A 27,951-nucleotide genomic window follows, 5' to 3' on the forward strand; every position below is an offset into this window, starting at 1 on the left:
GGACGGCGGAGGCAATCTACGCCAGACTTAAAACGGAGGATAGGGTTACAAATTAATGCGTCGAAAACCAAATATATGGAAGGAAAAGGCTTCCGAGAAAGTAACGTTAGCCTCCCACGGACAGTGACTATTGACGGCGATGAACTGGAAGTGGTTGATGAGTTCGTATATTTGGGATCTCTAGTCACCGCTGACAATAATACGAGTAAGGAGATCCAACGACGCATTCGAGCTGGAAATCGAGCCTACTTTTCCCTCCGCAAGACGCTTCGATCCAGGAGCATACGCCGCCACACAAAGCTGACGATGTACAAAACGCTAATAAGACCGGTAGTCCTCGGAGTTACTGGAACGGAGACAGTAACTTTGCTTACGGAAGACATACGTGCACTTGCCGTCTTTGAACGAAAGGTGTTGCGGACTATTTTAGGCGGAGTACAAACGGAAAGCGGAGAGTTGCGGAGGCGTATGAATCACGAGCTACAGGCGCTGCTTGGAGAGATTCCCATCGTACACCTGGCGAAAGTTGGGAGACTACGGTGGGCCGACCACGTCGCAAGGATGCCGGACGACTGTGTAGTGAAATCCGTTCTCTTCAAGAACCCCACCGCCACCAGGAATAGAGGGACTCAACGTGCTAGATGGCTCGACCAGGTTGAAGCTGACTTCCGTGTGTCGAGACGGGCAACGAATTGGCGACGAGTAGCCCAGGACCGAGTACAATGGAGAGGAATTCTTGATACGGCAAGAGCCAGCCCGGCTCTCGGCTGAATAATGAAAGAGAACGAAATAAACCTAGTAAGTGCTACTTTAATGAGCCTCTCCTTTTTTGCGCTGTTTTCTCTGCACATTTTATCCCACCTTTTTTACTTTCTTCTCCCATTCCTTTCGTTCCATTGAAAGACTCTCGTTGTAAAAAATCATACTAATCATCATGTATAATTTTTGGATTATTTTTTATTTATTAGCGTTTAATTTCGAATTGTCTCACTTTGTCACACACTTTGCTGCTTCTTTGCAAGTTGCTGTTTCGCATACTCCTTTGGATGCTTATTTTTCCGATGTGCAAAATAGTTCGAACCGCAGGTGAATGATTTTTCACAAAAGTCGCAATTGTAAAGTGACTTTCCGCTGTGTAACCGAGCAACATGTTCCTAAAACAATAAAAAGGTTTTTTTCTATCTAAAATTCAATATTTGGAAGTCATCACACCTTTAGTTGCACGTTTTTCCTAAACTTTCTATCGCACTGCTCACAGGCAAACTTCCTTTCGCCCAAGTGAACGTGCTTCACGTGAGTTGAGAGAGAACTTTTCGTTGGAAAAATCTTTCCACACGGATCGCACCGATGGATTCGTTGATCACGATGCCTCACGCGGATATGCGTTCGTAATGTTTCCGCATTTTTGTACCATTGTAAGCAAAAGGAACATTGGAGTCTTGGTTGCACCGCTGTGCTGTCGTGGGACTCCATGTGAGCCTTCAGGGTTGCCGATGAAGATAGTGATTTCGCGCAAATTACACAGATAAACTCTTTCGCTCGCGAGTGCACCATTTTGTGTCTGGCGAGGACAAAACGCAGAGCGAATCTATAAAACATTATTTTAGGAGATAAGTATCGAATTTTTTTATTTATTTAAACTTACGCTTTTCCACACTGATCACATACATGCTCCTTTTCTTGCTCTTCCAAGTGACTTGCCTCATGAATCACCAACTGCGATCGCAGTATAAACGATTTATCGCACTTATTGCAAGCAAATAGTCGTGCCTTACTACCCAAGTGCTGTTTCATGTGTATCCTTAGCAAGGTACGACTTTTGCTGCAATGGTTACAGACAACGCACTTGAATGCACTGGGATTGATGTGGTTCGTGATGTGCGTTTTCAGGCGGTCCTTTCGTGTAAACTTGCGTCCGCAGCACGTAACGTAACCGGTCACGTTGTGAGTTTGTTGATAGTGATCTTGCAACGATTTGAAGCTTTCGAAATTCGCTGAGTTTGCCTCGCCACAGATGTCACACGTTAGTACGATGTACTCTTTTATGAAATCATCTGCCTTTGTCAATCTAGCTAACTTCGGTTTCTCCGGTTCCGGAGCATCCGGCTCGTCAATTTCATCCTCCGGAACGGTGGTGGTTGCGTTAGGCAGTTGAACGTCCACCCGTATGGCGGCCCCTTCGGTCGAAGTTCCATCACCGGCAACCTCAGTCACAGGGATTATCAGAAGCGGTTTTGGCGCCTGTTGCTGCTGCTGTTGAGAATCTTTGTTTAGTAGTGAATCTAAGTAGTCTTGATTGCGACGAATCGATTCAGAGTAGTCGTAGAATCGGAAAATGCACTCGTAGCACGCTAAACAGACCAGTCTCGATAGCTGCTCTATGTTGGGTAGCTGTTTGAAATAGTGAAAGGAATAAATTTCTCACAAGTATATTATTACAGATTATAGCTTACCGAAAATTTGAATACCTCTAGCAATTTTCCTTCCACATTACTGTCCGAAAACATGTCGAGATTTGATGAACTTTGCTTAAGACATAACCGGCAGACATCAAGCAATCGAATTAGTTCCATCTTAGCGTTGTGGGTGTGTAGAATTCACTTAACTTAGACGAAAAACATTCACTAAGAAAAGTTGTTTTGGTTTTCTATGCTAAACCACCCAAAGTTTATGTATACGTCAACATAAACATAATGATGTTTTCATTAAATGAGAGAAATTTTCTCTTTCTCTTTTATTTCAATCGACAGGGTTGCCAATTTAATATACGTAATTATCCAGTCTCAGTTACAGATAATAATGATTAAATACAATCATTAATATTTACATATATTTCGTTTGATGGCACACATTGATGGCAATATACGAATTGCTATTCGGAATAGAGACTGTTTAAACTTTGTCATATTAAGGAATTATTTATAATACATTTTTTATTTCGTCATATTTTGGACATGTACTTTTCTCTCTTCGCGTTTATAAATTGGTAACACTGTTTGATAATTTTCGCTGCTGATTCATAGGTAGCGCTGCCGTCAAACATATGTTGCGCTAGAGAACTAACCCTTGGCATGTCATGAGAAAGATGAAATTTTTCGTTGTAATTGTACCACTGAACTGATTGTTGAAAAAAGACATGACGGACACAACACAAGGGTGACCATAATGGTGCAACTGAAAATCAGGACATTTTCCGCCCAAATATGTAGATGTTGACTTTAAATCGATAAATAGTGATTCAACCAGAAGGCAAATATTAGGTATTTCAGCAGTTTAAATATTTTTACTTTTTTATTTTTACAAATTTTTACTATTGAAAAATTGCGTAAACTTCAAACGCTGCCCCTTATTAATTAGTGAGTCAATCAATGCAAGTACACTTTTGCTTCCCAGACTCAGTCCCAGACCCGTGGCAATAATGTTATACACCTGCGATTTTTCTTATTTCCCCTTCCCAATCCCTTCACCTAATTGTAAAAGCAATGGTTGTTTCCTGATTGGTTTGAAGCAATCAAAGCTGCAAAAAGTATGCCCTGAAATGCAATATGCTTAATAGCGTGTCTTTCAGTTAAACTATCCACTTCTAAACACCATTAAACGTCAAATTACTCCAAAGCTGCTTAAAGATGTTAGATTCAAACAGGTGTCATTGATTTCTGGGATTACGAAAGATATGTATGTTCACGAAAATTTATTATTGTGGTCTTTACGTCTGTCATAACCAAGGGACTGGCAACCCTATCCCTACTCAATGTGTTTGACCGTAGCCAACATCTACTGCCGGCGTGGGTATTATTTGCAAAAATCTGCCTAATATTTGAAAATACTACCCATCTGCCAGCATACCGGCTTTGCAGAGTGAAACGAACAGAACGTATAGTGGTGTCATGCTGTTTCATTTACGCAAATGGTTAGATGTTGACTGCAAAAACATGGCTGATAAATTATCGACATATCTTTTGTTTTGACCATAAAAACTGCCTTTGGAATCCCAGAAATCAATGAAGCGTGTTTGAATCTTGAAGCGGCCTTGCAAACCGCTAGAAGCTTTTATTAGGCTCAGAGCTTTCCAACCGATTCTAGCTGATCTCGACTGCTTTAGGTGTAAGGATATTCTCACTGTCTGTCTTAGTTACGGATGCAGATGAGGCAGATCATACAAAGCAGATGGTGCCTACATATCACATCTGTATTGATTTCAAAGATTACGATACAGATATTTGAGCCCAGTTATGGCAGATAATGAAAGAATATAATTTTCCGAATAAACTGTCGCGATTGATCAAAGTTGCATTAGACAAAGCGGTCATCGAATCGAGAGGCACGATTTTCACCAATGGTAATAAAGGGTGTCCCTCAATGAATTGCACCACGGAAGAAACGCTGTAGAAAATTACCTAATTAACCGATCCTTTTCAAATGTTGAGACAATAAAGTATAACCCATTAGTAAGCTTTTGGTATATTTATTTCATTCAACTTCAATACCATAATGGTATGCTCGTACCTTGGCTGGTAAACGGCTGGGTAATGCGTACCATCGGTGCCTTGTGCACTGGGCATAAAATAGACCCCACAGTGGCCCACAGCAACTCCTACCCCTACCTCCTCGTGGTATCAGCCGGGAAACGAGCAACCTCGGTGGAGATCGGGTAACCAACCCCGGTGGAAACCAAGGTCGTATGCTGACAGGGGAGGAGGGCTCCTTCGAGCTACGTTGACCGTCCGGCGATACCGTGGGGTTGGTTGCGGGCTTTGCAACCCTGAACCACTAAAAAATCAAAGCGATGGACTCCGTAAGTAAAAATAATAACTCAAATCGGAACAATCGGCAAAAACCCAGGCGACGAAAACCACGAAAACGGACTAACGATTGGAAATTAGGAACATGGAACTGTCGGTCTCTAAATTTGCTCGGAAGTACCCACGTGCTTTCTAAAGAAGAGAAGAGTCGCAAGTTCGACATCGTAGCGCTGCAGGAGGTATGCTGAAAAGGAACGATGGTACGTACGTATAGAGATGGTTATACCATCTAGCAGAGCTGCGGCAATACACACGAGCTGGGCACAGCTTTTGTAGTGTTGGGCGAGATGCAGAAGCGGGTGATCTGGTGATGGCCGATCAACCCCCGAATGTGCAGATTTTTTTTGAGACCAAGGTCCGATTCTTCAATATAAGCATAACTAACGTGCACGACCCTCACCTCGGAAGTACCGATGACGATAAAGACGAGTTCTACGCGTAGCTGGAGCGTGAATACGACCGCTGCCCAAGACATGATGTCAAAATTATCATACGGGGACTGTAATGCTCAGGTTGGTCAGGAGGAGGAATTCAAACCGGTGATTGGACAGTTCAGCGCTCACCCGCAAACGAACGGCATAAGATTTATCGACTTCGCCGCCTCCAAGAACATGACCATACGTAGTACCTTCTTCCAGCATAACCTTTACCATCGGTACACCTGGAGATCACCCAACCAGACAGAATCACAAATCGACCCCGTTCTGATAGATGGTCGGCACTTTTCAGACATTATCGACGTCAGAATCTATTCGGGCGCTAACATTGATTCGGATCATTACCTAGTGATGGTAAGGATACGTCAAAAACTGTCTGTTGTAAACAACATACGACACAGGTGCCCGCCACGGTATAATCTAGCGCGACAGAAGCAACCGGAGATCGAAAACTACGCGTTATCTCTCGAAACCGCGCTGCCGGAAGAGGGTGAGCTGGATGAAGCCCCTGTTGAGGACTTTTGGAATGCCGTGAAAACAGCCATTAACCGCGTAACGGAGAACGTCCTAGGCCATGTGGCACCGAATTGACGTAACGAATGGTTTGACGAGGAATGCCAGCAGATGTTGGCGCGGGTACAAATGCTACGTAGAGCCACCCGTCAGAATGTGGAGCGATACAAACAGAAGCGGAGGCAGCAAACTGATTGTATAACATTTCGCCGAATACCATTTCGCGGAAAACCATAACGCGGAATATACTGTTTCGCGGAAAACATTTTTGCGGAAAATACTATTTCGCGGAACAAATTTTCGCCGAAAGTACTATTTGGCGGAGAACCACCGCCCATTCAGTTTGGAAACCGCAAAAAGCGCCTTCGCCGCTTTGTATTCAACGAAAGTTAAATCGATACGAGGACTAGGGAAAACTAACTAGAGGTCAGTAGACCTAGGAAAACGAATAGACCTAGACAGATGTGACCTCTGCCGCAGTGGCCGGCGCTTCCGACGGCGGGTCACCGGCGAACACTCGCCGTTGCCTGCGGCCGGCTCGCCCTGAATCATCTAGGAAACGTTTGCTACTAACATGGTTTTCCGCGAAACAATATTTTCCGCCAAATGGTTTTCCGCGAAATGGTTCTTTCCGCCAAACAGTTTTCCGCGGAATAGTCCTTTCCGCGAAAGGGTTTTCTGCGTTTTGGTACTTTCCGCGAAAATGTTTTCCGCGAAATGGTATTCCGCGAAACGGTACTCCGCGATATGGTCTTCGGCGAAATGTTATACAACCCAGCAAACCCGATTCTTCAAGGAGAAGAAGCGCCACCAAGAGGAGAAGGAGTGCTAAGAACTCGAACAGCTGTACCTCCTTCACGACGCACGGAAGTTCTATCAGAGACTCAACGGATCTCGCAAAGGCTTCGTGCCGCAGGCCGAAATGTGCAGAGATAAAGATGGAGGTATCTTGACTGACGACCGTGCGGTGATCGAAAGGTGGAAGCAGCACTACGATGAACACCTGAATGGCGTGCAGGCAGAAGACCATGATAGCGGAGGAAGTGACCACATTGGTGTAGCAAGCAACGAAGATGTGCCACCCCCATCGATAAGGGAAGTTAAAGAAGCCATCCAGCGGCTGAAGAACAACAAAGCAGCGGGAAAGGATGGCATTGGAGCGGAACTTATTAAAATGGGCCCGAACAAATTGGCCGGCTGGCTGCAATAATTGATTGTCAAGATTTGGGATACGGAACGACTACCGGAGGAGTGGAAAGACGGGGTTATCTGCCCTATCTACAAGAAAGATGATAAGCTGAATTGTGAGAACTAGCGAGCAATCACTATCCTAAATGCCGCCTACAAAGTGCTGTCCCAAGTCCTCTTTCATCGACTATCGCCAATAGCCAATAGATTTGTGGGATGTTACCAGGCCGGCTTCATGGATGGTCGATCTACAACGGACCAAATCTTCACCCTGCGGCAGATCCTCCAGAAATGCCGCGAATTCCGAGTCTCCACCTGTTCATCGATTTCAAAGCCGCATATGATAGCGTAAACCGACAAGAGATATGGAAAATTTTGGACGAAAACGGCTTTCCGGGTGAGCTTGATAGACTTATCATGGCTACGATGGAGGGGATCCAGTGCTGTGTGAGAATCTCGGGTGGACTGTCGGACCCATTCGAATCTCGCAGCGGACTTCGACAAGGAGATGGTCTTTCCTGCCTGCTATTCGACATTGCGCTCGAAGGTGTTATAAGACGAGCGGTGATCGAAATGCGGGGCACGATTTTCAATAAATGCAGTCAATTTATCTGCTTTGCTGACGACGTGGATGCTGTCGGCAGAACATTTGAGGCGGTGGAAGATTCGTACACCAGACTAAAATGCGAAGCAGAGAAGATTGGACTGAAGATAAATATGTCTAAAATGAAGTATATGCTAGCGGGCAGGACCGAGCGCGACAGGGCACGCTTGGGCAGTACCGTGGTAATCGACGGGGATGAGCTCGAGGTAGTCGACGAGTTCGTATACCTTGGCTCACTGGCAACAGAGGACAACAATACTAGCCGTGAGATTGAAAGACGTATTATCAGCGGAAGTCGGGCCTACTACGGACTCCACAAACACTTGCGGTCGAACAATTTGAGCCCCCGTACAAAGTGCACACTGTACAAAACGCTAATTAGACCGGTTGTCCTCTACGGGCACGAAACGTGGACACTGCTAGAAGAGGACCTACGAGCACTCGAAGTTTTCGAACGGCGGGTGCTAAGAACCATCTTTCGCGGAGTGCAAGAGAACGGTGTATGGAGGCGAAGAATGAACCACGAGCTCGCGCGTCTCTACGGCGAACCAAGTATTCAGAAAGTGGTTAAAGCTGGACGGATACGTTGGGCAGGATATGTTGCTGGAATGCCGGACAACTATCTTGCAAAAATGGTTTTCGCATCAAATCCGGTAGTAACAAGACGAAGAGGGGCACAACGAGCGAGGTGGCAAGACCAAGTGGAGCGAGATCTGGAAAGCACTGGGTGCCCGCGGAACTGGAGATCAGTTGCCATGGACCGAAACAGATGGAGAAATTATACTGCGCAGGCCTTGTCGTAAGACGTTAAGCCAATTAAGTAAGTATGCTCGCACCTTACGCCCAACTCCACTCATAAGGTTCTGTACAACATCTGGCGGCAGTTTCTTCTGTTCGGAAATCCACTTTTTTCCATGTCTTCCTCAAATTTGACTTCCTTGGTATGCTTCCGTAGTGTCTGCTTCATAATAGCCAAGTATTTTTCGATGGGCTTTAGTTCCGGTGCGCTGGGGGGGGTCCGATTCTGGTGTTATTCAACAGGCTTCGCAGCCAGCTGTTAGAGTACAGGACAATTGCAGGGCCAGTCCTAAAAACCTTTCCACAGCATCTCTCAGCTGAGACTCGAACGTACGACGACTGGTAGGCCCGTTTGTTAGGCCAACATCGTACCTCGGAGCCTACTGGTAGTCCCGAACTATAAATTAGATCATTGGAACGCAGAACACGGTGCATCAGATATACCCTTGGAAACCGCGGGCCGTAATAACTTCTTACCATAACAAAATCTAAAATATATACGACTTCAACTATCATCTCCCAAAACTCGCCATAACATTCATACAGGAAAGCATTCAGCGGACTATGGACTACCACAAAGGACCGCATGAAGCCCTACTCATGGACCGCAGTTTGGCCATCACTGAAGTAGATTATTGAAAAACAGCTTTCCCAAAGCAGTTTACTTACGTGCGTGATATATCGCTACAATTAAGATCGGATGGATTGGAGGTAACGCTACTAAACCAACGATTAAGGCGCTTGCACCTTTTAGCCACAGATAATAGTTTTATGAATATAATAAAAAAAATAAACATCGATTTATTATAAACTCAGCAATAAGAAGAAAACCTTTGACGGCACCGATTTCAGCGGCTACAATTTAGTAAATTTATACTCAAAATCGTTATAACGATGGTATCGATAAAATGCAAATGTATGTATCTAACAGCATTTAGCATTAGTTGTAGTGGTAGTAGCGGTAGTAGGTAGCAAGTGGTAATAGCAGTAGCAATAGTAGCAATGGTAGGATATAGTGTAAACCAATAGGGGTTACTTGAGCGATTGCGGCATACTTGGATCTCATATCTCGGATCGGAATGAGATCATGGGCCCAATTTCACAATATCGTACAGAGGGCACGGAAGAATTTCGCTACAAAAGAAGAAATGAGAATGAAAGCAATATAATCGAGAAGGCTTGCTTAGTCGCGTGTGCATGTATTTTGTGTACGTGCTTGTGTATTTGTGCTAGTGGGGTGGATCGGGCGGCTAGCGGGTGCTATTAAATTCGTCAATCGTGCACGGTTTTGGACTCGCTTGTGAAATTGTTTTCAAAATGCTTGCTACCAAGTGTGAAGATACCGAATGAAAGGAAACAAAACAGAAAAAGAAATTCATTTTACTCTTTTCTTTATTTCACATCTTTTCGCTTCGTACAAGTTATACACGAGAAGAATAGATTCATTAGAGTAGACTTTTTAGGTATCGTTGCTTTGTGGTTTCAATATTATTTGTCATTTGTTTTTGTAGTATATTTTCGTTTATGTTTTTTTTTTGTTTGACAAACGAAGGAAAAGGGATTGAAACAATCGTTGCAGCGCAAAACAAGGAAGCATAACAGGAAAAAGAGAAAAGAAAGAAACGATTGTAAATATCTGGAGCAGTAGCATAAAAAGCATTTTATAGGAGAACAAAGGAAAAACATTTTGAAAACAAATTTCCACAATCAACAAGAAAAAAAGGGAGAAAAAGTGTTACTAGGATCAACCAAAAAAGGAAAACTAACACGAGGAGAATTTCGTCTACTACTTCTCTTCCTTTTTTGTGTGTCAACATTAGATGTGTGTGCGTGTATATTAGACGGACGAGGCTTACTTATCTATTGCTATCTATAACAGGTGACCGAACAGGCGTCGAGTTGGCTCGAGTATTAATACACGTGTATTGATTGGGGTTCGTGTATGTGAAGGTAATTGACGTTTTACACCCAAAAATTAGGATGATGAAATGTTTCATCAAGAAGGGGGAGGTGGTGATCCGATGTCGATAAAGTAGAGAATTACGTGCGTGCGGTAATGGTAGCAAGAGCTCATGCCCTACTTGTTGGCTTTACCTATGCGGGAAATTTTACTTTCCCGTTTGCGGCGGGGTGGTACCGCCGGTTGTTCCGCTTGTGTTCCAGTGGGATCCGTCTGTTCGTCACTGACGGTTAATGGAACGGTGTCTAGCTCATCAATCGACTTAGAGGTGGACGATGTAGATGGGGTGCTGCTTTTGGTCATCGATGGTGACGACGGCGGCGGAGGTTGATGATTGTTCGAAGTGATAGAGGAGGTGGTGGTGGTGGTGGCAGACTTGGACGATTTTGATGACTTAGAGCGCTTGCTGGTTGGAGTGTTGGTTGACTGTGATGATTTACTTGAGCCCGTTGCAGTCTTAGACGGAACGGTAGTTGGTTTTGGCGGAGGTGGCGCAATTTGAACAGAGGCAGTACTAGTAGTAGTAGTAGTTGTTGGTTTTGTAGTAGTGGCGAGAGACGGTGATGGAGGTGTGGCTTGTGGTGGTGTAACCCGCTTGCGGCGAGTAGATTTTACCGGTTCGGCGGTTGGGGCTTTACCTGCCATCGATTCCTGAGCAACCTGTTGCTGCATCTGAGGTCTTGGCGATACTCGGGGTGGTGATGGTTTCCGCTCCGTGCGAGGAGGTGGGGGTGTGGCTTCTCTTTTCGATGCTGGTATGGCTTCCACCTTTTGTTCTACTGGTTTGATGGGTTGGATGGATACATTAATCGGTACGATTGGTGGTTCCAAGGGTTTGACCGGTTCGATTCTGCTCTCGACCAAGGAGGTCAAAGTGACTGTCATCGGTGCATCGACCACATCGACGGCTGGGTTGTCGTCATCAACGCTTGGATCGTAGACGGTTTTGGTCTCCGTACGAGTCTTACCTTCTGGGGTCTTTGTGGTGATTACCTGTTGATAACCTGCAAATACTTTTTTGGTCAGTGTGGTCGTACGGGTCGGTGGATCGTACTGAACCGGAGGTGGCAGTTTCGTACGCTTTACGCTTCGCTCGTCCTGGGCTGAAGCGTTCAAGCCATCGTCTTCTTCGTGGATCGTCGCCTCAATTTGAACTGTACGAGTGTGCGTGCAAAGTCCCGATTAGTTTTGGATGTAGAAAAAGGTTTGCGTGCAAATTGGCAATTTGGACGTCACAAGAGCAGATGTGTAGTTTGTTTAGTTCGGAGAAGTAGGAAAGAACGGTATAAAAAAGACGAAACCAAATTTTAGTTCAGTGTCCTGCATTACTATGATTTATTGGCACTCTCCAATGTAACCTTTTTTTATTTCGTGATAAACTAATGAACACATGACGAATTCGCGAATCTTCACAAGTCAATACTAGTACAAACACACAGAGCCAACATTTGGTAGTTAGTTGGTATGGTAGATATCACAAATCACCGCAACAAGCACAAAGACTCCCTCCGTTTGTGACGCACATCCCCTTTTACATGGACAGTTTGGGCGAAACGGATCGTCGTCGGTCATGGTGCGTTGCGGTTTCCGGAAACTGCATGCGCCCTGGATATGTTCGTTTACGTCATTCATGCCGAAAATGCTCCCAAAATATCACCGCAATTTGCGACGACTTTAAATAAATCGTTTTTTTTCACTCACAAAGTAGACCATGCTCTATAGTAGATGTTTCTGTCATTTCAAGTTAGTAAATGATGATTTCGTTTATTTTTATTTTTGTTTAGAAATTTTGTTCGTCTATTCTTTTTAGGTCACCTTTTTGTCTCTGCCGTAACGCTGATGAAAGGAGTAGAAGTTAAATAGCATAATTTAGTTTTCGGGCTACTCTAAAGAGAAGTGCAAGAACACAAACTGGAGAGCTAGTTTTGGTATTCGAGGGAACATCGGAATGTACACAAAACACGGACAAGCACCGATGATGAACGGAAGGATACGGTACAAACCACAATGCATGCGCGCAACCCACGGATGCGTGTTCCACTCCCAGTGTAAGCGAGATGGAAAAGTAAGTAAACGAATGGTGATTTTTGATTGTTTAGTTTTTTTTTATTGTTTCGGGATTACGAACGCATCTGGCTGCTTTCGAAACAACATCCAAAGTGTGCTTTTTTGTTCGCTTGTATTTATTAGATATTTATTATCTGGGATTAGAACATTACTCTAAATATTTTTATATTACCTATGCTCACTATGATTTTTTTGCTGCCGCATGCTACCAGAAGCTCAATCTAGAAGTTCTGTGACAAAAAAACAAATTCAAAAAAAGTCCACTTATTCAAATTACAAAAGACGGTTTTTTGAGCTTCCTGTGCGTCGTCGAAATTTCACGTAGCAGATTGCACAATTTTTGATAATTTTGAACAAAGCAGTAAAAATAGAAAAAATGACCAGGAAAAAAGTAGAAAATCATCGAAAAGTTCTTATGCTTGCATGTATGTATAAAGGAACAGGGTTCAACACAAGACACAACATAAAACAAAGAAGAACTGCCATTCACCGCGCGACAGACACACCGGGTATGGCACAAAAAAAACGAAAACTTACAAGAACAGCATGCTACGACGACACCACGTGGGTTTAGATAAATATTGTTCAAGCAAAAAGCAGTTCTACCGACTGCCCACTTCGATCGATTGATTTTCGACGTGACTATCATCGTCACAGTCGGTCTAGGAAGAGAACACCTTGCGAGGCAGGTGTACGATTAGATGTGGGTAGGTATGTATTATCATTAGTTGCTTTGTGGTCGAAACAGGAAACTTTGTTAGTAAAGATGGCCAACCATTGGGTACAGGATCTGACAGTGAGTGCCATCGATTTGTCTACTCTGCCGAACCAGTTGCAGTGCTTTGCATTGAGCCGGTGAAGCTCTGGGTGAATGCTTCACAACACGACCGGGCGTTCTTGGTTTGGGCGTAAGCCGTTTATCGACTTCGTCGGTCCAGCCGATTTTTGCGCTAGTCGATTCGGTCAGATCTTGTACCCGTTGAGGTTGCGATGTTGTGCGGAAAGAAAAACAGCAAAGTAGCAGATCCAATCGAGGGCCAAATCTCGTATGAAGCGGGCGCAACGCATGTACCGGCTGCCGGAGAGCGTATAGTCAATTACCTTCCTTCTTCTCTAGGAGTACATTGTCCTCGGGTTGTGGAGTCGGGGACCGATCCCGGGGATCCCGTTTCGGTGTGGTCGAACGGGACCGAGACTTGGACGAGCGGCGACGCGGTGGAGAAACTCGGACGGGGACTGGAGCCGGAGCCGGATCCGGGACGGGCTCAGCAGCGGGCTCCTCCTGGGGTGCACCTTTCAGCGTTTCCTGAATGCGACGCCAAATATTGTCGAACGAATCACGACCCATGTAGTCGATGTTGCCCTGTTCCCAACATTGGCGGCGCATGTGCTCCTCGTACGCTTCCTGCTCGACGGATTTGGGTTCACCCAGGTGTAGCTGAGAAAGTGCCGCAGCAAGACCAGCCTGAAGAGGGAAAGGAATAATGCAAACAAAAAACAATTCAATGTAGAAATTAGAAATATTTTTGGCGTTGTTTAAGCAGATTTCCCATAACAGATGGCTTTCTGTGTAGCAATTCGAACCGAGCTGCTGAAGGCAACCTCCGTGCGAAGACGGAAAGACACCATGTGACATAGATACATTCGCCATTACATAGCATGATTTCCGACAGTTAATCGCAGAATGGTTTGGTTCATGCAGTCTTGTTGAAAACGTTTGGAATAAGGATGTTGGAAACCCCTGATGAAATCAATAATTTCCGCAGTTTTGTAATTTAACATGCACTAATATTCAATTCATCATTGTTAACGGAGCATGCCCGTCGAAAACTGTTGTTAAAAATCAGTATTTTTGTATTTTAGTTTTCGATCCTTTACACTTTTCCGCTTATTTTGATACTAATTTTGTAATGATACGATCACGGGAAGTGGATGAAAAAATCATACTCAAAACGCCCCAGTGCCTTGCGGAACAAACTAAACGCAAAAAAATGCCAGTAAAATAAAGTTTTTCAAACTTTTGGTAGGTAGTTTGTTTAGGCACTGAAATACTTAGGTGTATATTTTTTTCATCCATTTGCCGTGTTCGGATAGGTTAGAAAATATGTGAAAATATCTATAGGATCGTAAACTAAAATAAAAGACGACTTTTTCAATTGAAGCATTTTAAAATGTTCTCGTAATACTCGTATTTTTCTTATGATACCACACATATTATGTCTAATTAAAAATATGCTGATGATAACCCGATGTTAGTTCACTGAGTTTTTAAACTAAATCCATCATTGTATGTGTATTATGAGTAAGATGTATGAGAGTTCTCCAACCTATAAGTGAAATGTCGTTTCTTTTATTTTAAGCCCTTTGGGGGAACATATTTCAATATTGTAACATTTTTTCCTGATCTACATCAACCCATCTTTTTAATCTTGTGCCAAGCGAAAGAACAGTTACATAACACAGTGAGACAAGACACAACATTTATGGTTCTAAAAATATTTCATAGTACCTTTTTTATATTTTCGGTATGCAACGCAATATCCAACTGTTGACTGACCAAAATCATCTTATCTTACTGTTGAATACAATTTGTCTTGGCTACTTGAAAAAAAGACGAAAGCAAATGGCTGGATAATGCGTGCAATAAGTGCCTCGCGTACCTTCTCAGACGGTTATCGTGCTTTTGTGCGTCTTTCCTCCATATTAGGAGCGACTCAAAACGGCGTCTGTATTCCACGTTAGAGGTGACCAATCGCCGTGCTCGCATGGGACTCTAATCAGAATGGATGTGCTCGATGGAGCAGAAGAACCAACGCGCTTGGTTTCTTTGAACGGAAGGTTGCCTACCATTTACGGTAAAGTGCAGATGTATGACGGAACATGAAGAGGGTGAACAAACTATGAATTGCAACAACTGCTGAGAGAAGTCGCATATTGTCCACGCTGCAAGAATCAACCGCTGCAGTGAGCTGCGCACGTCGTAAGAATGTCGGACAACAGTTTAGTCGAAAAGGTGCGCAGTGAACAAGATGGATCGATCAAGTAGAAGCCACCTTTCGATCTTAGGAACTTCCCGCTAGCTACCGCATTTTCAATTGCAATAAAACATGCGCTTGACAGTTCAGTAATCGATTCCATATGAACTGCTGGAGTTTCCTAACAAATGAATAGTAATAGTGGCACAAATACCTTCAGTACGTTGTAGTGTTTTCCTTTAGTAGCAGATCCACTGAAATTCACTCAACTGAGGGCTGCATATGTTCACTTGGTAACTGTCCCAGTATTTGCTGCACTGCAGGGACATTGATGTATATTGTTTCGCAACATACTTCTACCATGAAGGGACCAAAATCACTCCAAAAGCAGCATTCAATCGAATTGATCACCATGTAATACAGCTTACGAAAACTTTACACTTTGGAGCTTCACAGCGATTTTTCATGTGGCTGAAATCGTTCTTGTTGAACAAGGTTCCCGGTCTTGTGGTCGAAGTCGTGGCAGGGGTTTCTCAGCCTGTACCTCCAGGCAAGTACGCGTGAATATTGCGGATCGTCCAGTCCCTGAAATGTTTTTGCCCGCAGAGATATGGCCACGAGTACACTATAGTCCAGTAATCCTAAGTTCATCAGTCAGCTGTCGGATTTCAACCGGAACGCACACAAAAAAAGCCCCTGTTATAGCTCTGATCCAGTCCTGACCATCAGAACAAACCACCGTAGCCGTACTGTATCTAGCCATCAATATCATCCCAGTCTTGTGATCTGTGTCGTGAGTACATTAGCCCAATTTCATCGGTCAGCTCAGCTGGGACGCACACAATAAAGCCCCTGTTGGCTCTGACCCTGAATCGTGACCCTCAGGACGAGTCGCCACACCCGTACCACAGACAAACAGACATAACTCTCAACCCAAACCAAAACGGAGACATTCCCAACTAAGCCCTAATTTGAAATGACGGTTTAATCGGTGCGAAGAATGGAAAACGAGTGTTATGCCTGTCTGTGCCCGTACTGTGTCGTGCCATCAAGCTCATTCTGATCCTGTAGTCGGACTCGTAGCTGGGGTTTATCAGCCTGCATCTTAAGGCAAGTATGCGCGAATATTCCAGATTTCCCTGCCCTGCCCTCAAATGTCTTTTGTCCTCAGAAAAGTGTAGCCGACTCCACCAGTAGCCCAAGTTTATCGATCAGCTGTCGTATTTCAATATGGACGCACACAAGGCCCTATGAAAGCCCCAGTTGACTTTAACAACATGCCTGTTAGTTATGCAATTAAGCAATTGTTATTTTTGTTATATGAGTTAATTATGCACTTCCTTAGAAGAGTTTTTAACTCACTGGAAGTGGAATCCTTTCCCATGATTAAACATAAAGAAAGACTTTGTGCCTGGTGGAGAAGAGGCTAAACAGCTTCACTTCCAGGGGTATTCCTTCTCCGAATGCATAATTTAAAAAAAAGCTTTTCACAAATCAAGCTAGTATCGACCATGTGCCGCAGGGTAACTTTCTCGGGCCTCTTCTTTTCATTATATTTTTCTATGACACACCTCCTATTATAGCTATAAGTAATAATGGTTGTAGACTAGTTTACGTTGACGATTTTAAAATTCCCTGGACGATTCATAATAACGAGGATTGTTATCGTTTACAGTCTTTATAGGATAAATTTATGACATGACGTAAATTCAATTCTTCAACCGCATGGACCGAAAGTTGACGTTTGACAGATACCTCATTGTCTTAAAGCCTTGTGCTGTTCACTTGTACATATTATACTTGAAAATGCTCGCATGGTTTGGACTCCGCACCATCTCAATTGGACCTTGCGGATTGGGCGTAGGTAGAGGAGATTCATTCGTCTACCTTTGACGGATTTGCCCTGGCGTGATTCCGTTAATCTTTCCCCTATCCAGATCGTTGCCCTTTTACTTGGAAAACACCGCAAACTACAGCTGGCATTACTTGTGGCAAAAGGGCTCAACGGTGAAATAGGTGCCCGTAACTATTGTCTATGGTGAGCTTTCGTGCTTCACAACGTGTGCAGAGACCCCCTTCGATGCTTGTAAACCAATTTTACCGGACGAACTACGGTTATTTTGAACTAAAAAGAACTTTGGGCTTAAATGTCTTTCTAAGATTTGACCCTTCTTTATCGACAGACATCACAGCCGGTTATTAAAGTACAGGACAACTACCACGGGGCTAGTGCAGCAATCCTGCTGACTCCATCTAGCAGCGCCACCTAGCCTAGATTCGAACATACGACGACTAGGTTATCAACCAGTATCGTACCTCGATGCTAACTGGACATTTTGAACTGACAGCGTTTTATAGTGTTTATGGTGTTGATCATCTCTTTAAATTCATTTTAATTGTTTCATTAGGATAATATTTTGTCAGATAATTTAAAAAAAAAAAGACCAAATAAAATTTGAACTAATTACCACTAACCAAATGATTTAGTTATTTGCTAGCAGAACAGTAAAGCTTCTTTGAATTTGTATAGCGCCGGGGTGACTCTCGCTGTATCAAACATTTCTCTCCACTGTACTCGATCCTGAGCTACTCATCGCCAATTTGTTAAGCGTCTTAACACACGTAAGTCGGCTTCAACCTGGTCGGGCCATCTAGCACGTTGAGCCCCCCTGATCCGGGTGACTGTGGGGTTCTTGAAGAGAACAGATTTCACTGCACAGTCGTCCGGAATTCTTGCGACGTGGCCGGCCCACTGTAGTCTCCCTACTTTCGCCAAGTAGTCCCTGTAGCATATGATTCAAACGCCAGCGCCACTCTCTGCTTTTCGCTTGTACTCCGCTAAATATACTCCGCACCTTTTTTGTTCAAATATGGCAATAGCTCAAGTCCGTAAAGAACTACCGGTGTGATTAGCGTTTTGTACATCTTCAGCTGTGCGCGGTGGTGTATGATCCTTACTCGAAGCGTCTTGCGGAAGGAAAAGTAGGGTCGACTTCCTGCTTGAATGCGTCGTTGAATCTGAAGTGAAGGTTACTTTCTCTGGAGCCTCTTCGTACAATATAATTAGTTTTTGACACAGTGATTTGCAGCCCAAGGAGTCTTGGGCCTGCGTTTTTAGCTCCACCGTCCCAAGGTTTCTAGTAATGATGTTAAGGTCGTCTGCGAAGATTAGAAGTTGGCTACTTTTACAGAAGATCGTTCTTGTAGGTTAGATCCCCGCTTGGCGGCTCACAGCTTCAATAGCGATATTAAATAACATACAGGACAGTTCCTCCCCTTTGCCACAAACCTTCTGCACGATTCGAGAATGTCCCCCAAAACGCTTTTGGTAAATCACTTGCACTCCTGGGTAGCTTTAATCAGCCGCGTCGGTTTATCCGGAAAACAGTTCTTATGGATTATCTACCGTAGTTCTTTGCACTCGACTGTATCATATGCTGCCCTGAAATCGATGTACTACCGACATTTTTGGAGAATATTTCGGAATGTGAAAATTGGATCCGTACATGAGCTGTCTTAAAACCCGCCTGGTTCTCTTCTACGAAATTTCTTGCTATTCCCAATAGCTAGCAAACTAAGTCTGGGAAAGCACCAGGTTGGGGGGTCGTTGATCAGCGTAATGCCGCGGTAATTATAGCAATCGAGACGAACCCCCTTGTTTGTAGTTCGTAGAATCGACCTTCCAGTCGTTCCGCTTTTTCCCCTTCCAAATGCTGGAAATTATTCAGTGAAGTCCCGTTACTAGTAATTCCGTACTATTTTTGTAGTTTTTTGCGGTTTTTATCGTTGTCACAGCTCCACCTCGGTATCAGCACAATTGAATGTCCAAATTTTAGACTTCGACGTCCCCTACCAGCAGCCATGTACTTCGTTTTGGCGATGTGGATGGTAAGCGCGAAACACGTAAGTGGCGCATGGATCAGCTTAACTAGTTTCGTCGAAAAACCATGCTCAAGCATTAACTGCCACAGACACATTCCAGCGTTACGGGACACAATTAGCACAATTAGCATAGTTGTTTAAAGAGTATTTCAATTTTCAGTAGAATGCCAGGGATTTGACTAAACAGGAACCGATCTGCATAGTTGGGATAGTGTCCCGTAACGCTGGAATGTGGCCACAGCTCATTTCGTTTGACTGAATCGTACACCTCCTTAATGTCCACAAACAGGTGATGAGTCTGCAAGTTGTACCCCCGTAAACATCTGATCCGTCGTGAAGCGGCCGCCACGAAAACCGGTTTGGTACTTGCCGACGGAGCACTCCTCTAACAATCCCAGGCTACAGAACAGGATACAGGAGAGCATCTCACCTTTAATACCCTCCACTCTACACGCTTTACAATTTTCACAGCTTGTTTTCTGGTTGATGAATTTCTAGCAGAAGAAACACTTGCCTTGCTTATCCTTCGAACTAAATAATTCTCATACATTTCTTCAATTTTGTTATCTATAGAATTCTGCATTGCATTGATTTTTATTTTATCTTAAAACAACTTAGATGTGCAAAATCAATCAAGGATAATTAATAAAAGCAGTTCAGCTTAAATCGAAATATCTTTTCGCTGCTAGCGAACCAAACCATTCGACGAAACTATGCTGTAAAAATTAAGGATAAAGTACAAAAAATCTCGTTCGCGCGTACACCATTCCTCTTTAACGTTTTCGGTTTGATTAGAACGGAAGGGTTTGACAAGGGTACAACTAAATTTTGAAACCAAACTATCACGAATTGACCTGCCACAAGTATGTCAGTACGGAGTTTTTATTTGTAAGCAAAAAATTTGGAACTATTTTTCTATAGCATTAAAGAGAACCATATTTTTTGCTGTTAAAATATCGATTCTTATGGCAAGGTCAACCACGAGTTTAAATTTCGTTCCTTAAACGACTTCACGATCTGACGATCCTCGTCAACTCTGCGTAACCACAACTTATCGGGTTGATGTTCGGCTAAACGGACTAAACTGAGTTTCAATCGTAAACATAACGCGTCCTACTTAGTGCTACAGCGGGTCACAACAACTGAACTGTATTGTGTTGCGTTCAGGCAGTGCTCTATGTCGAACTACCGATTGACACATGCAAAAACTTGGGTTATTTACAAAACACACATCGAAAACTTACTTTACAGTGTATGTACAGCGTAAATTTGGACCAAGTAACGAATTTTTGAAATAATCTAAAGCATGCATAAATGGACCAAAACCGGTTTTTTGGATGAATTTAGTTTCGTGTGTTGGTTTTTTTTACTGTGTTTTTGTGCAACGGAGCGTGTGTTAGTCATTGAGGAAGTACCTACCCCATCACCATGGTTCGCTTGATCTTGTTGGGGTTGATCTTGCTGGGTTGAAAGTTGCTGGTGTTGTTCACGATCATCATCAGCACCACCCCCACCACTACCGCCTCTGTGGTCAGTCGTAACAATTTGCTGGTCGCCACTGGCATGAAACTGATCCGGCGGTGGTGGTTGTTGGGCTTGATGTGTATCGATAGAATGCCAGTTACTGTTACCACCACCACCACCCCGATCGCTGCCACCAACCTCTACCTGATTTGATTGCATATCTACAGGCGGTGGTGCCGGCTCCCAGTGACCCCCCTGGTCATGCCTATGTATTTGTTCAACCCACTGTTCTGTGCTCTGAAAAACATTAGCATCTTGGTAGTGATCGTGATGACGATGATCTTGGTGATGATGGTGATGCGTATGATCTTGTTGATGATAAGCATGATGTTGTTGCGCTTGTTGCTGTTCATGTTGCTGGCGCTGCTGCTGTTCTTGCAGACGCTGATTGTCCAGATACTGGAAGTACAGTCTTTCCTCTTCGATTCTCTGCTGTTCGCGAGCTCTTTGCTCGCGTTCCACTTCCTGCCTTCGGAGATATTCTTCCCACGGATCAACGTACTCGACCGGGGTATCGTAATTCACGGTCAGCTCTTGCCAGTGCTGACGATAGTCATTACCATTATAGTCGTCGAAACCACCACCGCCAATGTTGGGAATTCCTTCGGTATAGAAGCTTCCAGTTCCGGAGGAACGGTTCGTACCACTACTGACCTTGTTTGGTTCAATCCAACGGCTGAAAACCTTTTGCTGTTAGAAGGGAACAAAACTCAAACTTCTTAGCACAAACAAAAATGTTAATAAAAAGAACACAGTTTAAAGGACTAAGTACTAGTAGGTGCTAACCTAAAATATAGCTAGTGCGCTAAGCCGAGGGCAATAAAAACAGGATGACAATGCTGCGGTTGGTTGCTAATAAGTGTGTTTTATTCACGAACCTCAATTACATGCTATAATCTACTACGAATTCAGCTACACAATAGTTGTACGATCCAATAGAAAAGAGTGCAGAAATGCCTTTAACTTTAACCGTAAGTAACTATATGATGACTCGCAAAACCAACGAACTCGCGTTGGTCCCAAGCCGAAAAGGAATTCTCACTTGTCAGCCATGGTCGAGTGAATGCGAGCCAAGATGTGGCGGAAGGCATCGCGACCGAGATAGTCGGCATCTCCCGATTCCCAGTACTGCCGGCGTAATATTTCTTCGGCACACTCCTGTTCCGCAGTACGTGGTTCGCCTAGTTTCACACTGGACAGGGCCTGGGCTAGGCCGCTCTGTAGAAGAGAGCAACTTACGCTGTTGAAAATAGATTTCCACAAAAACAAGGTATAGGGAGCAGTGGGAATTATAGTTGGAATAGTTGGAGTAGTAGCAGAATGTATAGAAATGAAAACTGCTCGTTTCAACCGTGGAAGTAGAAAGAGGTCACGATTGCAAATTGCCTTTATTAACTCTGTGATGAAGAAATAAAATTAGTAGAAGGCTCTGAATAAACGAATTACTTTACAATTGAATTTCAAGTTGAGTTGGAGTGGTTCATCATGCTAGAGGCTTTAACTGCTTAACTTATTTACTTGAGTGCTCAAGTTTACTCGATTTCAGCCAAATGACCAGGATAGAGCTAAATATGTCCTACTATAAATCTGAAACTGAACTAGAAAGCTATAGACTATAATAATGTTAAAAATTTGTTTGGAAGCATTCGTTTTTTATCATTTTGTTTACACTGACTGACGACGTATGTGACCAGCGTTTCTCCTGCTTTGTATAGCAGGGTATGGGCCTAGTTTTCAGAATCAAAATTTTCCCAGTTTTTTTGGATGGAAATAATAATCAAATGATAACCATGATGAATACGCTAGAATGAATAAGGATGATTTTCTGATACCAGAAATCTTTAAGTCAGGTCTTCCATCGCACTCAGAAATAAAGCCGGTGGCGCAAATCCATTAATAGTCGGTTCGATACGCTAGGATCATGGATAACGTCGCTTCCCCGATAGTCGGTGATTAGCGTAGTTTGGGACTGATAAATGCCAATGGAAAACGAACTTTAAAAAAGTATTTTTGTATCAACTCGTAGTCTTGGACCACCTGACTAGTTTTACTGAAAGATTAAATCACTGAGAACAGACGAACAAACTCGAAAGAAGTTTTCGATTGTTTGTGTGAAAAATATTCCGGTGGCGCCCTCCAGAAATAGTTTGCTACATGCATTAAAAATATGTATGTATATTTACCAAGATTACTTTGAGATAGAGCCAAATGACATATTAGTACTCCATCGAGGGATTTTACGTTACACACAAAAACCTTTTTATTCACTTGTTCATTGCCTGTTAGTTTGTTCTCTATGATTAAATGATCAACTCTTCAAGGAGTGGTTACTGGTTACCTTTCCTGGTTTAAATCTATGAAAATATACTGGTCTATGAAGTTCGTTGTGGGTGAAGCCTGCAACTTGTGCAAGTGCAATGGACCGAGACGAGTGATACGTACGAGAAGTTAGTACGTAGTACGTTAGTACAAGAATTAAGGCCTTGCATGCCTTAAGCGTTTGATCCATTGTTCCTTAACCTAATGAGCGTTTGACTCTATGTAAGAGACGGCTCACAACAGCGTCTGACCCATGGCGGACAGCGGGATTAAGAAATGCGATGTACCACACGCTAAACCCTTATCACGAGACTCGGTAGCGTAGTCCAATTGAAGCAGCCTATCAAACTACTACGACCTTTCAAGTAAATACGAATCGAATAACTAGCATCGACCTAACCTACGGACCTAACCAAGACGACAGATGAAAACACGGTACCAGGAACTGCGATTGCAGATAACTTGATTTCGTTGGTGAGGATCGAGTGCTGCTTGAACAGCTTGAACCCCGCAATTACGGTATCTATAGGACTGTAGGCACCGCCCAGTTAGCTTCGAAGTAACAAGCTGCTGGTCTAACAAGCTAGTCGTCGTATGTTCGAATCTCGGCTAGGCGGTGCTGCTAGATAGAGTCAGTGGGATCTTTGCACTAGCCCTGTAACTGTCTTGTACTCTAATAGCCGGCCGCGAAGTCTGTCGAAAAGGGGGGTCAAGTCTTAGAAAGACCGTTAAGCCCAAGGTTTTCCTTTTTTAGGACTGTAGGCAATTTATCCCAAGGGAAAGAAGGTATGGGAGATCCAACGCGTAAAGGTCCAGTTCTACCAGAGCGGCGACACTATCAACGACATTGGAAGGGCTTTAACGTATTGGGTAACATTCAAGGTTGGGTGACTAGGAGCTGCATCTGTTGAGGACAAAGGCCGTTGCTTCAATTATAGCATCGTACACTGCGGGACATAGGTAGACCCGACAACTAAAAAGGAAGCGTTCTACGCGCAACTACGCGAGTACGAAAAAGGTAACGTACGACAGCCTCTTTCACGGCTCAACATTAGGCACTTGCGGACAATCTGCCAAGAACTACGCATGAATGCTGGATGAGGCACTGAATTCTTCCGTAGAGTTAGGTGCTTCTGCACTCAGGGACGATTGAGCCAGAATACGCCCAGTGAAGAACTGCGGAGTTACGAAATAGTTGGTTTGAAGTGGAATGCCAACTAGCGGTGGTGCAAAAGAGCTTGGAAAATTTATCTAAGCATTGCCACGAGAAGAACTTGGTCAAATACAGGACGAATACGGAAATCAACGACAACCTACAGGTATCTGCTAGAAGAGATTCCCGGATTGCGTATCCGGGATGGGATCTACGATGGGCCGACCACGTCGTTCCCTTTAAGGACCCCACCGGTACCAGAAATGTAGGAGCCCACCGTGCGGAATGACTAGAATGACTGCGAGTGTCGAAACGCTCAAGGAATTGACGACGGGTAGCCCAGGACCAAGTGCAGTGGAGACGAGTTCTTTATGGAAAACGCTTGCTCTCTCCAAGTCTCAAAGTGTCTAAGTTAACTTTCAAATTCCTTCCTTCACTTCCTGCAAAATACAGCGCATACTTAATTTCAATGTCTTGGCAAGGACTAGGGTTCTCCCGCTAACCAATATAACTAACTGAGGAGAGACCTTTTTTGTCACCTGTTCAACATCGCGTTAGAAGGTGTTATGCAACATGCGGGGCACTAAATTCAATAAATCTAGCCATCGACGTGGACATTGTCAGAAGGACGTTCCAGGCGGTGGCTGACTTACTGAGCAGTATACCAAACTGAAACGTGAAGCAATGGAGATTGAATTAGTGGTGAATACGTCTAAAACCAAATACATGTTAGCAGGGGGACCGAGAGCGGTCAAGCTCGCATAGGCAACAGGTTGGTAGCCGACGAAGACGAGGTTCGAGGTGGTGGACGAATTTGTATACCTCGGGTCGTTGATGATGTCGGATAACAACTGTAGCAGAAAAATACGTAGAAATATTCTTGCCGGAATTCGTGCTTACTACGGACTCAAACCCTAAGGTTTGGTAAGCTTCATCCCCCTACCAAATGTACCATGCACAAAGCGCTAATAAAACCGGTAGTCCTCTATGGGCACGAAACGTGGTCAATACTAGACGAGGTTTTGAAAGCGCTGGCCATTTTTGGACGTCGTGTGCTTAGGGCCATTTTCAGCATGGTATAGAGAATAGGATGAACCACGAGCCGACGCAGCTCTTCGGAGAACCCAACATCTAGAAAGTTGCTAAGGCTGGAAGGGTACAAATCTACAATAGGCGGAACATGTTGTAAGAATGCGGGACCACAACCCCGTAAAAATGATGTTCGCCTCGAATTCGGTTGTTACCAGACGCAGAAATGCGCAGCATGCTCGATGGTTAGACCAAATGGAGCAAGACCTAGGAAGTATGGAACACATCGCACCAGGTTAAGTATGTTAGACGTTTTTTATACTGTCAAGAGACTCCAATGGGGTAGGATAGCATTCAGCATGAGCAAGTGATAGTTGGGGGGGCTAAGAATTAACCGATGGTTAATGTCACTTGATTTCAAATGGCTTGGATTGTACTGAAATTCAAACCCAATTCCTTTCACTCATCAAAGTAGATTTTGTAACCTTACGGCTACAGAAGCCACTTGGATTTCCAGATCAATTGGGTCGTTAAGCGTTAAGAACATTTTGTGTGGATTTGCACCTAAAATGTCGAAATCGTTGATAGGTTTGGTAAGCTTGCTGCCATCCTTGAAAGTCACGTCACTAATAGCACTAGATAACATCCACAAACCTATTGTCAAATAAAGTGCAGAATCAACTTCTCCAACCCTCTGCGGAATTGGAAGATTCATTTCGCTTCCGTCTGATGTAGGGTATGTTGCTGCTTCGTCGTAGTTGCCTATTCCCGTCCTGTCCACAAATTATTAATAATATCAGCATTTTTATGACATACAATGCAAAACTAGTAATTCCCTAATATTTTAATTTGTTGTCTATCATACGCGATCAATCAAAGTGAGCTGAGATCTATTTAAATGCTTTTTTATCATTAAAGAAGTCCTATCAGCCAAATTCGCTACGTTTTTTCGTACAACGAAGAAGAAAATGTCGACTAATCGTTTTAATTTCCGTCACTCATAAATGAAAATAACTCATGAAACGCATTGTCGTTATTCTACAGCCAGGCAAACTTGTCAGACCTGCAGAAATTTTGCAGAATCACATTTGTCATGCCGTCCTACACAAATACATGCACTTTAGCTTCGTAAACATTGTTGTAATCTTTAGTCGAACGATTAAAAATTTTGATGGACGGATTTTAAAACGGTACGACGAATTTAAGACATAAAGTCAGTTGCGTAATTTCAATAATATGCTTTAATAATCGCTTTTCAGTGATTTCAAAGTTCCCGGATCGGAAAGTAAGTGTGTTTTAGTCAAATTGGCACAAGAACTTTTGAAGTATTCATTAAATTCATCCAATAAATGATGAAAATTAGAATGGCTTTACTTACTAAGACGGGAATTAGAAATAAACCCTATCATCAAAAATTTTCTTTCACTTGCCCACAGCCTCACGAACGCTGGTGAATATATATGGTGGGAGGTTTACACTATTCGCTTTGAAACATTTTACCTTCATGTAGAAGACTTAGACCAAACTCATGTTTTGTTGTTTTTACCTTCAAAATAAGGCCACGCATTAATATCTTTTAAATACCGTTAGCCTTTTCAATAGACGGAGATAGCGGTAGAAGAAAGTAATGAAATCAAGGTGTTATAGAATTCAAACAGTGTGGGACAAGATGTGAGTGGGAAAGTGCGGAAAGCCAGATAAGAATGGGTCATTAAAGCAACACTTACCAAGTTCTTTTGGGGATGTAGTCACCGTAACTCAGTTATTTAACAATACTTACTAGGTTCGTCGATCGTTCCTTTTTACCCAAGCTGGAGGATCCGTGGATTGAACCAAGCTATAATGGGAACCATTACAACCGGATTCGAACCCAACGTTTTCCTCAGGCCCTGTGATTCTCGGATATTGGTGAACCTTTGAACTGGGTAAAATGGAAATTCCTTAAAATTCCTTACTTAGTTCAAACTCCACTAACATCTATAAACAACACTTTGCACAATTTGCAGTAGAAGTTTCAGCAGGATAGTGCGCGGACTGCGAAATAGTAACTTCATGAAATTTCCGCGAAATAGTAACAACAGTACTTTATGGTCTTCAGTTAAATGTTACACAACCCTCACATCCGCTCGACCTTACGTCCTTCTGGGCTCAATTTAAAAGTAGCTACACTAACGTTCCCATTCCATTTTCAGAAAAACCTCTGCATAAATTAATTTCGACGACTGTTTTGCTTTTTCGAAAAGACAAGTTTCCTTTTAAAAAAGCACTCAATACTTACTGATTCAGCACAGGTGAACAATGATCACTGAACTTTCGATTTAAATAGCCTCGTACAACTCAGCCCGCTCAATAAATTCAAAGTTCAGTTGAAACAAGCGCCAAGTGAGTGCGTCACATTCACACGATGTCGCGGCGATAAATGCGGCCTCGTGCCGTGACGTTGCGTCGCTGACTATAGTCGTCGCAGTGTCGTGGAATGCCGAATTCTTTTAATGACACAGTCAAAGTAATCCTAGCATCTAATCTCGTGTTTCACTTGGCAGAATCTCTATGACAAAGCACCCGGTAGGAAGTCAACAAACAGCAATACAACAGCATTGTCATCCCGTTTCATTCACTTTCTCCCTACTACAGTAAAATACTAGCATGTAAACATTACAGTAAAATACTACGTGCTGCTCGAGCCACAAATATTGACAA

At 43.4% G+C, this 27,951-nt stretch overlaps 2 protein-coding genes across 5 annotated transcripts in view; both read right to left on the bottom strand.

Moving 5' to 3' along the window:
* Positions 1-992: 992 nt before the first annotated feature.
* On the bottom strand, positions 993-2,546 carry LOC128737823 (zinc finger protein 501-like). Its single transcript, XM_053832560.1, has 4 exons — positions 2,454-2,546; positions 1,646-2,391; positions 1,213-1,588; positions 993-1,154 (listed from the first exon to the last, which is right to left on the bottom strand). Exons 1-4 carry the CDS (start codon positions 2,505-2,507, stop codon positions 996-998), a joined length of 1,335 nt encoding a protein of 444 aa, XP_053688535.1. The 5' UTR covers positions 2,508-2,546; the 3' UTR covers positions 993-995.
* Positions 2,547-9,159: 6,613 nt separating this feature from the next.
* LOC128734116 (transcription factor SPT20 homolog) overlaps positions 9,160-27,951 on the bottom strand; it is a 36,475-nt gene continuing 17,683 nt past the window's right edge. For 2 of the 4 annotated variants that reach the window (XM_053828140.1, XM_053828139.1), the window contains 4 exons: positions 20,646-21,440; positions 13,471-13,834; positions 10,437-11,306; positions 9,160-9,476 (listed from right to left, as the gene is read on the bottom strand). In XM_053828140.1, coding sequence (XP_053684115.1) covers positions 9,442-9,476; positions 10,437-11,306; positions 13,471-13,834; positions 20,646-21,440 — 2,064 coding nt within the window. In that variant the 3' untranslated portion in view covers positions 9,160-9,441. Of the gene's footprint in view, positions 9,477-10,198; positions 11,307-13,470; positions 13,835-20,645; positions 21,441-27,951 lie in introns of all 4 variants that reach the window. The other 2 variants (XR_008411968.1, XM_053828141.1) reach the window with 2 other exon arrangements.

This window comes from Sabethes cyaneus, chromosome 2 (assembly GCF_943734655.1).
Source record: "Sabethes cyaneus chromosome 2, idSabCyanKW18_F2, whole genome shotgun sequence".
Taxonomy (NCBI): domain Eukaryota; kingdom Metazoa; phylum Arthropoda; class Insecta; order Diptera; family Culicidae; genus Sabethes; species Sabethes cyaneus.

Bases quoted from the DNA above. Each gene is read 5' to 3' on its own strand.
- LOC128737823 (XM_053832560.1), bottom strand. From the start codon at position 2,507: ATGTTTTCGGACAGTAATGTGGAAGGAAAATTGCTAGAGGTATTCAAA. The intron at 1,589-1,645 runs GTAAGTTTAAAT...AATGTTTTATAG, and splicing joins TGTGATCAGTGTGGAAAAGC to ATTCGCTCTGCGTTTTGTCC. The intron at 1,155-1,212 runs GTGTGATGACTT...TTATTGTTTTAG, and splicing joins GGAAAAACGTGCAACTAAAG to GAACATGTTGCTCGGTTACA.